The sequence below is a fragment of the Anticarsia gemmatalis genome, chromosome 30 (genome assembly GCF_050436995.1).
Source record: "Anticarsia gemmatalis isolate Benzon Research Colony breed Stoneville strain chromosome 30, ilAntGemm2 primary, whole genome shotgun sequence".
NCBI classification, from domain to species: Eukaryota; Metazoa; Arthropoda; class Insecta; order Lepidoptera; family Erebidae; genus Anticarsia; species Anticarsia gemmatalis.
Genome location: NC_134774.1, coordinates 773,234 through 784,684, shown reverse-complemented (window position 1 = coordinate 784,684; position 11,451 = coordinate 773,234). Strand labels below are relative to the sequence as shown.

Here is an 11,451-nt window from a genome sequence, read left to right as displayed (position 1 = left end):
ATCATTTGTGAAAATTTCAACTGTCAAACTATAATGGTTCTTGAGATACAGCACCCGTGGGACCGACGGCTTTACGTGCTCTCCGAGGCATGGAGGTTCGTGAATGTATCTCAATTTCACCTATGTATTTCAAAGTACTTCTAACAATCAATAAAAAATTCTTGACCGCTAAACTTATGTACCTACCTACTTAATAAAATGTGTGTGTGATCTTACTATATTCACAAGTCTCTGCCACAGGCAACAGCGTGGTTTTATGTTTAAGTACAAGCCTATATATTTAGGAATTTAATGCTGCCAGAACTAAAAATAAGCGCGCTAACCAGGCCTGTTGATAGTAGCTGCATCACTCATTCGAGTTTCAATCTTATGTTCTTCTTTCCAATGAAAAAACATCTTCTTTATAACCGCCATGACTAAAGCTATCAGAAATATACTAAAACCAAACAATATTGTGTACAAAGCCATCTAAATACGATATTAATTGTGTTCGATGCATTTTGTTGTGAATAGTTCATTTGACATTAGATTGACATAATATTATGACAGATACAGAACAAATACTTAATGCAAAAGGTTTGAGTAAACACAAGAAAAGTTCGATTCGGGCTTTTGTTTACATAAAATTGATCTACAATAACAAAATGCGTCATTATTATTATTTATTAATTTCGTGTTTTTGGCGGAATCAGCTTGAAGCCGGGATCGCTACCAAGCTAAACAAAAAAAGGTTTGATTCATCTAACCCGATACCTACATTAATTACAAAAGTTCTAAACATTAATCTGAATAAATAAATATCATTTTAAGATTTAAAAAAATAGAAACATGACCTTTTTACTCTATTAGGCATCATAACCCAAAATGTCATAAAATTCCTAAAAAAAAAATAAAAAGTGTAGATTAAAAAAAAAGTGGCGCGAAACTAACAGTCACGATTGTGGAGCAAATTATATAAAAATCAATTTACTGTAGTATTATTATTACAAGAAACATGACAAAAATAAGAATTAATCAGTGATATTTCTGAAACACGATGAGTTTCGACGATTATGGTGAGTATTTTATGGTTTTACACAATTTCATTACATTTTGTTCAAAGTTGTACGAGATAACGAAATAAACATTTTTGATTTGATTTTCATTGGTTGGTAGCAGGCAATTATCTGAACTTATTATTGCTACATCTTTGAACTTGTAACTTGTTTACCCAAAATATATTGTGTTCTTATTAAGGGTAACGACCTATTTATAAGTAGGTATTCAATGTATCCGACCAATATTATGTAGGTATTCTTATCGTATACCTACCGAAACTGAAAATCAATGGACACTAAGGTCATAATTTCATATTGTTGAAGGCCTTTTAAACATATCTAGAAGTTAAAACAACGTTTGATGTGGCTAGTTCGGTACTGAAAACTACTGAGTGGAGTTTTCATTTCTAATCGGTACAAATATTTGGAAGAACGGTCCACATCCACACATGAGATAGTTTCGAACCGGCCGACCTACTTGTACTACCTATAATAAATAAATAATTATTAATAACTCATAACTGTACCACTGCTGGGCAAGGATCTCCGCCCGTTATGAGGGAAGGGTTAAGCCTTGAGTCCACCACGCTGGGTCATTGCGGGTTGGGGACATTACATTCCATCACGATGTTTTCCTTAACCGTTGGAATAAGTGATAATTATTCGTAGTACACATAAAACTTCTAAAAGTCATTGGTGTGTTGCCTCGGGCTCGAAACATCGACTACTTGCGTGGGAGGTGCCAACTTATACCACTTGGCCATCACTGCTCCTACAATTTTAATTTGAAGATCTTCAAAATGGAAAATTATCCCAAAGTATTTAAGTACACTTAGATCGTAGTATTTATGAAATAATTTAATTTCCAGCCGAACATATCTACCAAAAACACCGTCTATGCGTAGCATTAGCTATAATTAACACAAAACCTGGAAACCTAACTTCGAATCAATACATAGAGCAATTAAAATCCAATATGGCGGACAATATGGAGGACGATGACGTCACTATATGCAGTGATGATTTCGAAATGGATGATGATGAAAGTGTCACTATATTGAAAGATTTTAACATGGGAGGTGATGAGAGGAGCTTAGAAGGTGATCAATTTGGTGAAGAACAGGTAATTATTTTTAGTTTTTTAACCCATTAGTGTCACACAATGCAAGGGTCTCCTCCTAAATAGGGGAGGAATTAGACCTTGAGTCCATTACTGTCCCACTGCTGGGCAAGGGTCTCCCGAACGATGGGTTTAATTAGGTCTTAGCTCCACCACGCTGGCCAAGTGCGGGTTGAGGACTCTGTGCACTCTCAAGAAATATTATTTCGCTATTTATTTATAATTACAATACCTCTGAAAACTTTTTTGCAAGCAATTGGTTGCGGTGGCCAGTTTCATTGGAACTAGCCATCTGTGCGGGACTCTGTTTATAGTGGCCAATAGTGTGTATAATACACAGGTACATTGTCTATTCCATCATTCTCATAATCCGCTGAGAAGGTATCCATCATGACCGGTGAGAGGTCAGGAGTACGCGTTGACAAATGCAATTTCCATACTCCTGAAAACCGCGTTGACAAATGCAATTTCCATACTCCTGAAAACCTTTGAGAATTTCTTGTTTAGAAAACTGAAGAATAACTGTTAGCCCGTCCCGAAATTTGAACCCGAGGTTAACTTTCACATTAGCAGTGAGTCAGAGAGTTTCTGTCAATGCTAGTCTGCGTCAGTCCACTTGGCCAAAGGCCTCAAAATTTCCTTTTTTCTCAATCATTTTGTTCATATAGTGATCTAGCTACTCTAGCCCTGTCTAGCTCATTATCCAAAAGATACATTTCAAATATGTTTCTTTCTAAGAATCTACGTACTTTCTTCCAGCCTACAAATTTACAAGAAAATAGTCAATCGACCTACTATAATAGCCAAGAATCACAATCTATTCTTACACCTACATCAAACGCAACGACATATTACGAAAACGATCACAATACTGGAAAAACATTCTATATTAAACAAAATACCACAGAAAATCTAGATCCTAGTCTAAATACTGATAAAATTACTAATTTAAAAGATTTAAATACTAGTTTAAACCAAGATATCAGTCAAAATTTAAATAATATGACTAATTCTAAAGAAATAAATACTAATTTAGACCAAAATATAGAGAAAATTACTAATTTAGGAAACAATATTAGTCAAAAAACCAATAATATGTCAAATTTTGAAGAAATAAATGCAAATTTAGGTCCCAATTTAGATACAATTAAGCCAATTAGTACCAAAAATTACGATTCAGATATAACTTATATAGATTCTAACGAAATTACTAGTAAGAAAGCAGTAAACGTTTTTACTATAAATAAAAAAGATATTCTTCAACCTACAAACATTAATATAGACTCGCAAGCCACTATATTATATACAGTCCCTAATTTTAACGAATATACCCATTATAGCCAAAGTCAGAATCTAATTTCTGTGCCTAAAAACTACTTGACGAATAATGATAAAATTAGACCAGTAATAGGAAAATATAGAGATCCAAATATTGACGAAAATGCTGAACATGAAATAAATTTTAATAATACAAAAGTTATTAAAGGTATAAATGAAAATAAATGTAATTTAAATGAAGGAAAAATTGTTATAATCGATGATAATAGTCAAAATATGGTCGAGATTTCACAAAATGATGTCCCTAATTCAGAAAGTATACTTAACTCACAAAATAATGCATTTTTGAAAGATTTTAAAGTGCCGAATGATAAAGAAATTGAACATACGCAAAATATAAATGAATATTTCAATGAAATTAATAGTTTTGGTCATAATTTTGATAAAAATGATACTCTTTATAACACAGTTAAAGAAAATAGTGACAAAATTACCGATTATCGAAGAAATTCAGCAAATTTAAGCCAAAATTCAGAACTAATTACCCCAGATTCTATAAATTTTATACAAAATTCGAATAATTTTACTCAACATTCGGCAAAAATTACTCAATATTCAGCAAATTTTAGTCATAATTACCCACAAATGCCTGAAACTAAATTGCAAAACCAAAATTTCGAAAACACAACCCAAAATCTCGACATTTCTCAACAAAATTTTGAAAACAGCGACAATATCGACATAGCAGAAGAAGAAGAATCCCAAGAAATTATTCCTTATAAAGTTCTAGAAGAATTGAATAAGGTCAAGTTGTATTTAAGAAGGAAAGACAGAAGAGTATCAAGTGATGGGTATTCTACTGATTCGGGTTATAGAAGCGATTCGCAAATAAGAAGTTCCAATCGTAGCGGTAAGTTATTAATATTACTATTATTTAGAAACATTCGCGCAAAATAATAATAAATATCATTGGACAACTCTCACACCGTCATTTGATTCCAAACTAAGCAGAGCTTGTACTGTAACCAGATAACTGATAAACATACTTATATACTTCTAAATACATACTTATATAGATACATTAACAACCAGGCTCAGAACAGATACTCGTGCTCATCACATGAATATTTGTCCCGGGTGGGATTCGAACTCACCACACGCGGCGCTACGGTTATGGCGGCGAGGTGACCATTTTAACCACTGCGTCAAACGTCAATATGTTGTTTAGAATTCGAATTCTAATACAAGCCGAAGACTTTGTCCCGCGGCTGCCATCTTGTAAAACGCCGGAGGACAATAAGACCCCACAAATAAAAACATAACCTTCTCTAACCCCAATCACATAAAAAAATATTGCTTTCTCTGAAAATCGTTAGCTAAATGTAACATTTCTATAGACTACTAGCCGACCCGGCAGACGTTGTTCTGCCATATAAAAAAGTGTCATTTAGGGGTATGAAAAATAGATATTGGCCGATTCTCTGACCTACTCAATATGCTCACAAAATTTCATGAGAATCGGTCAATGCGTTTCGGAGGAGTATGGCAACGAAAACTGTGACGCGAGAATTTTATATATTAGATAAATAAATTAACTTCTCCGTACACACACGCAAAGGGCATTACCTGAATATTTTTCAGCAATCTTTATATATTTTCAGCGCTACAGTTATCAGGCCTAACTATAAACCAGTCTGCTTATTGTCTTTTCAATTATTTAATGCAGTGCCCCCTAGTGGCTAACACTAGAGACATCACTATGGAAATAGCACAGGTAAGTTTGTCTATACCCTACCTACTAATATACAAAACTGCTGAACCGATTTTGATGAAGTTTAGCATGATAGCTGTAAACCCGGGAATGAAGAGAAGAGAACTTTAGTTTTCAGCTTCACCTCTATTAGCCATAGCGTGATGTTATATAGTCTATAGCCTTCCTCAATACATGGACTATTCAACTTAAAAATCTTTTCAAATCGAACTAGTATAGTCTGACAATTTTGTAAAGAGCCTTGTTTGCAAGGTTCGCCAGTGGCGGAGATATCCAAAATCTAGATTTTAAAGCATCTGTGACCCGCAGTCTGATAAAGTTACCTTATATCATTAGTATACATTACCTTGGTATTTCCGAAAGGACCTAATTCCACGATATCCAAACCGCAGTAAATCGCTTAAAAATAAATGTATAAATAATAAAATAAACTAGTTTTTATAAGCATTATAAAAATGCTCAAAACTACTTGTCTCATTTAAATATCAGTCACCCATCTCAAAGCCAACCTTGACGGCTGTTGCTTATCTTTAACATAATTTTAATTCATTTCTAGGCTCTAGGTCAACTCATAGACCGCCTACACGATGAAGAAACTTATCCACCATTTTTGGAAGAACTATTGGAAACTATAGATATATTATTACGACAAATATTCAAGGGACAGAGCAGTGATGAAAATGAGGTAATGTACTTAAATTACTATCCCACTTCTGGGCAAGGGTCTCCTCCCGGAATGAGGGAGAGGTTAGGCCTTGAGTCCACCACGCTAACCAAGTGCAGGGCTTTGCATCCTTTCAAGAACTGTGTTAAACAACTCTCAGACATGCAAGGTTACATCACGATGTTTTCCTTCACCGTTATAACAAGTGATCATTATTTCTAATACACACATCACTTGGACAAGTCATTGGGGTGTTGCCTCGGGTTCGAACTTTTGCCCACTTGTTTGGTTTAACAATGTTTTTCCTTTTACAGTTCCTGAAAAAAGACGAGTTTCTCCAAAGAATATTATTACTAACCAAATCAATTCATATACAAAAACATTCTATAGAAAAAATAGCCCAAATTCTAACAAATTTTCATGAAAAAATCACTGCCAATGATACCATTTATGAACTCTCAAATATTGATGAAATAGAAAACATCTCATACATATTCCATTTATTAGAAATTTTATTAAGAAAATATATAAAAAGTAAAGGAAATTCCAGTCAAAATTTATCTCAAAATATATCTCAAGAAGAAAAGATTCTCAAAAAAAGTTCTATTACAAATATTTGGCGACAAAAATGGAATCCGAATTTTCGCGATGAAATTGCGGGTAGTCGTGAAAATAGATGTATTTTGAAAGACTGTAGTGACATTTTGAATAAAATTGTTGTGGAATCTGTTGATAGTTATAGCTTAGTCGCTTTTTCAGCTTTAAAATGTTTCAATATTATGCAGAGCTAAATTTTACTAGCAATTAAATCAGCTACTCTTTATGAAACGCCAAAAACACATTTTTGTATAGAAATACAGTCGCAATCTCGGTCTCATGTCTTAACATGGTTTCTGAGTACATTTAGCGGTAGTTTATCTATTGAAGAGCGTTTTTTACATAAATTTAAACGCTATTGAATAGATAAACTACTGCTAAATGTACTTTAGAAACCGCGGGTTAGCCTCGCTTGCGAATCGCCACCTATAAGTGTCTGCCCAACATATTTTTTTTCTCAGAAACATGCTGTTAAACTGCCAAATTAGTTGATACTTTTACAACCGGCCGTCTGGCATCAAGCTTGGATATCGTGAGTAAATTTGGGTACGGGTTAATATTAGGTCGGGGAAAAAGTCTTATCGCATTATAGTATGTATTAACTTGTAATAAAATCTTTTCTCTACACAACTAAGCTCGATATTTTGGTACCTCACGAGCTCACTGAAAGAAACCTAATGAACCGTGTACTCATTTGTGATTCTTGAAGCCAAAGAGATTTTATTACAAGTTCATACATACTCTAATGCGAAAAGACTTTTTCCCCGACCTAGTAGTATAGGTGGGGGACTGTGAGACACTGCAGCTGTGGGGAAGGATTTGTTAAAGTCTGTAGTGACTCGGGTAGGTTGGAATTGCATGCAAATAATTTCTAGACAGGGTCTAGTCTAGCTGAAACCTAGGCTATCTTACCAGATCTCCTAATTCCCATACTATATGTAACAACTTTTTCAACCTAAAATTTGAAACTGCTACTCTACTATGTATTTATAACAATACTAGCTGACCCGGCAAACGTTTTGCCATATATAAAAAAAATAGTATCACTTGGGGGTATGAAAAATAGATTTTGGCCGATTCTCAGACCTACTCAATATGCTCACAAAATTTCATGAGAATCGGTCACGTTTCGGACGAGTACGGTGACTAACATTGTGACATGGAAATTTTATATATAAGACTAGCTGACCCGCGCAACTTCGCTTGCGTCACATAAGATAGTAACATTTTTATTGCTACTCTGCTCCTATTGGTTGCAGCGTGATGATATATAGCCTATAGCCTTCCTCGATAAATGGGCTATCTAACACTGAAAGAATTTTTCAAATCGGGCCAGTAGTTCCTGAGATTAGCGCGTTCAAACAAACAAACAAACAAACAAACTCTTCAGATTTATAATATTAGTATAGATTCAAATAGGTTAAACCCTTGTTTCACTACCTCTGAATAAGTAACGATTAACTTAACTGGTAGAATGTCTTCAACATTTGCTGTCCGGAACTTATGAACAAGTCAAACATTTCAGATTTTATGTACTTACCTAAAGTTTTGTAAATATGTTAGAATCTCAGCTTGCGCTATCAATGTACAGACTTAGATATGTATTAAATTTAGTGAAAAACCATTTAATTTGTTTTATTTTTTATCTTATTTACTTCGAAAATTCTGTAGAATGGCTACACTGAAACATTTTTCGAGCATTTGCAAGTAAGTCAGCTTGCGACTACGGCGAGTGCAACCTGCGCCGAAACGTCTGGCATTCTAAGGTAAAATGCATGTTTGCGTTAATTCCCGTATCCATACTAATCCATACGTCGTAAGTCTAAACTACTGAACCTTTTTGCATGAAATTTGGTATGGAGATATTTTGATACCCGACAAAGGACATAGGCTACTTTTTACCCCGGGAAAATGACGCATTTCCCGGGAAAATTCAGAAAATTCAACGAATTCGCGATAAATTAATATTATAATGACATTGAATCAACAGAATTCCGTTGCCATGGCAACTGTTTTAATGGCGGATATGCCTTAGCGCGACTTCGTTATAATAAGAGATATAAATAATTTTAAGAGTATTTTTCGTGAAAAAAATCATATTTTATATCATCACGCTACGACCAATAGGAGCAGAGTACCTAACAGTAAAATGCATTACAAAAACGTGGAAAATTCTGACCCATTCTCTCTAATGTGACGCAAGCGAAGTTGCGCGGGTCAGCTAGTAATATTATAAATGCGAAAGTAACTCTGTCTGTCTGCTACTCAATCACGCCTAAACTACTGAACCAATTTGCATGAAATTTGGTATGGAGATATTTTGATACCCGAGAAAGGACATAGGCTACTTTTTACCCCGGGAAAATCACGCATCCCCCGGGAAATTTCAGATGGCGAACGAAGTCGCGAATATTCAATATTATAATGACACTGAATTAACAAAATTCCGTTGTCATGGCAACTGTTTTAATGGCGGATATGCCTTAGCGCGATTTCGTTATATTAAGAGATATAAATAATTTTGAGAAGATTTTCCGTGAAAAAAAAGCATATATTATATCATCACGCTACGACCAATAGGAGCAGAGTAACAGTAGAAAGTGTTACAAAAACGTGGAAAATTCTGACCCATTCTCTCTTATGTGACGCGAAGTTGCGCGGGTCAGCTAGTTCTTTTATAAGTTTAAAAAAAAAGATTTTCTGTAGCATTAAATAAAATCTCAATTAACATACTAAATTACACTTTATTACAAATAACTTAAACTACCTTCTTAGCGGGCAAACCTAATAACTTCCTCGCTGCATCTCCGTACTTATTGACTGTTTCCTCACTCTCTCCGTCATTCAACCAAGTCGAGACAGCAGTTTTAAATTCCTCAGCATTCGGTATAACGGATATATCAAAATCTCTATACTCATCATCGGTTAATTCCTTCGATTCATTCTTTGTAGCCAAATACCAGTTAACAACACTCTTTTTAGAAGCGTTTTTGTCCCAATCGTAGTATTCCATGTCATCTTCTGTCTTATCCTTTTCCCATTCTTCTACATTCCACGCTTCGTGGTAGCTAGCGGTTAACAAATAATTAACATAGTCCAAATTCTGAGCTCTTACCGGACACCGATCAGCTGTAATAGTCACTAAATCGGTCGTACTATCATATCGGTCACCGACTAAGCGTATAAACTTATCTCTTGCATGCTTATCCAGGTTTAATGTAGATAGTTTAACTCGCAAAGTAGCGATTCTGGCTAAAGGGTTTCTGATTGATGGACTAGCATGGCAGTAGTCAGACGTTATGACTTCCACGGGATAATGTTTTTCGATCGCTTCTTCTGAGTTTAGTAAATTTGGCCACTCAGTACAGAATTGTTTGATCGCTTCACATTGGCTTTTGATTACCGGTGGTGTTAAATGAAGGAAATTTGGGATCTTCATCAGTTCAGCGTTGGCTTTCTTGCCGGGAGGTGCTTGACCTTTGGGTACGTAGCCTTGACGGAGAGGGAGGGGTACTGATGATGGATGGAAGGTCTTTGGGCCTGGCCAGACATTGCCCCAGTTCTGAAATGTTAAGAATTGTTAATTTTACATTATTGTTTAACATGTTTCGCTTAATTAGTTTGGAATGTAAGATACTTTTATGATTAAACTAGTTTTTAAGTAGGTAGGTAGTTAATGTTTTAATTTTTTGTAAGATGATGCATATCAAAAGAAAACTGTTCTTATAAGTTGAGTATGGAAATGGGAAATATGAAAACTTGTACGTTTTGCTACAAATCTCTCAAAAATAGTAACGTACCTGGTTCTCAGCCATTCTATCAGCTCTGTCAGGCTGTATATCAGTTCTTCGCATAACTTTCCTCTGAACTCGCTCTCGTTTCTTCAAAATATCGAGCACCCTAAATTCTTCCTCTTCCTCATCCTTTTTCAACGAAGTATCGGCAGTTGTAGAGTTAAGACGCCATATTTTAGCATTATAAACAGAGGCTAGGCTGCTTGGCTTGTAATTTCTAATAAATAAGCTCATTTTGCTTAATTTTTAAGTAAATATACATAAATCGGAAATCAGCAGCCCATGTTTAGGTTATGTCACAGATAAAAAAGATTCGTGTTTGACAGCTCACGTTTCGTTACACGGAAAATCGAGGTTTGTATAAAAATGTTGTATTCAATTTATTTAAATCTGTAAAATATTTAGCTTTTTTAATATAATTAATTTCTTTAAGTTCTAATGTTTTGGAACTCCTTATTTGCAGAACAGTTGTCTAATTTAATTGAATCAAAAAACATAAACATACTTACTGTTCCTACTCCTCAAGCTCGAGTATTAGTTTACGTCTTGCATAATTAATGACTCATAAATAATTAATGCCTTATAAATAATTTTGACTCATGAATAATTAATGACGCGTGAATAATTAATAACTCTTGAATAATTTTTGTCTCATAAATAATTCATGACTCATGAATAATTAATTACTCATAAATAATTAATGACATGAATAATTAATGAGTATTCTATTACAAGGATTTTTTTATTAAATTTCTTTACCGTACTAGATTTTTGGATACATAACAGTAACGAATATTTGTAGCAACATGTGGTAATCGAATCCACAATGCCTAGTGTTGTGTGAAAGTGTACGTATATTACTTCTACTGCTACTTCTATTACTAACAATATTCTATGTTTCAACCAACGCGGAGTACTATTGTCTTAAAAACACAGAGCTTATAGGCCACTATTACTTTTAGTATTATATTATTCATTATTTCTCCTGTGCAATATCCAAATATGCAATGGTGTAACCAGGATTTCGGATTTATCTTGTTCTCATAACATTTCATCAAAAAAAATATAAATAAACAACTCATTAATTATTTATGAGTCATTAATTATTCATGAGACAAAAATTATTCAACAGTTATTAATTATTCACGCGTCATTAATTATTCATAAGTCAACATTATTCATGAGACAAA

General features: G+C 34.2%; 2 protein-coding genes across 4 annotated transcripts; one reads left to right on the top strand and one right to left on the bottom strand.

Annotated features, from left to right (window-relative positions):
- The first annotated feature begins 917 nt into the window (after positions 1-917).
- LOC142985561 (uncharacterized) lies at positions 918-8,323 on the top strand. 3 transcript variants are annotated; one of them, XM_076133798.1, is made up of 7 exons: positions 918-1,055; positions 1,907-2,160; positions 2,917-4,345; positions 5,097-5,209; positions 5,763-5,891; positions 6,929-6,999; positions 7,727-8,323. In XM_076133798.1, exons 1-6 carry the CDS (start codon positions 1,037-1,039, stop codon positions 6,953-6,955), a joined length of 1,971 nt encoding a protein of 656 aa, XP_075989913.1. In that variant the 5' UTR covers positions 918-1,036; the 3' UTR covers positions 6,956-6,999; positions 7,727-8,323. The 3 variants fall into 3 exon arrangements, with proteins under 3 accessions (XP_075989913.1, XP_075989912.1, XP_075989911.1); XM_076133797.1 differs by having other exon boundaries at positions 6,929-8,323; XM_076133796.1 differs by having other exon boundaries at positions 6,185-8,323.
- Positions 8,324-9,191: 868 nt separating this feature from the next.
- Positions 9,192-10,584, bottom strand: mRpS35 (mitochondrial ribosomal protein S35). Its single transcript, XM_076133969.1, has 2 exons — positions 10,268-10,584; positions 9,192-10,029 (listed from the first exon to the last, which is right to left on the bottom strand). The coding sequence occupies exons 1-2, from the start codon at positions 10,493-10,495 to the stop codon at positions 9,226-9,228; spliced, it is 1,032 nt and encodes a 343-aa protein (XP_075990084.1). The 5' UTR covers positions 10,496-10,584; the 3' UTR covers positions 9,192-9,225.
- Between the last annotated feature and the right edge of the window lie 867 nt (positions 10,585-11,451).

What these genes read in the sequence shown, in the direction of transcription:
- LOC142985561 (XM_076133796.1), top strand. An exon ending in AAGAAGTTCCAATCGTAGCG is followed by an intron (nt 4,346 to 5,096) that starts GTAAGTTATTAA and finishes ATATATTTTCAG; the next exon opens with CGCTACAGTTATCAGGCCTA. An exon ending in TCACTATGGAAATAGCACAG is followed by an intron (nt 5,210 to 5,762) that starts GTAAGTTTGTCT and finishes ATTCATTTCTAG; the next exon opens with GCTCTAGGTCAACTCATAGA.
- mRpS35 (XM_076133969.1), bottom strand. Translation starts at nt 10,495, where the DNA reads ATGAGCTTATTTATTAGAAATTACAAGCCAAGCAGCCTAGCCTCTGTT. An exon ending in ATAGAATGGCTGAGAACCAG is followed by an intron (nt 10,030 to 10,267) that starts GTACGTTACTAT and finishes TTAACATTTCAG; the next exon opens with AACTGGGGCAATGTCTGGCC.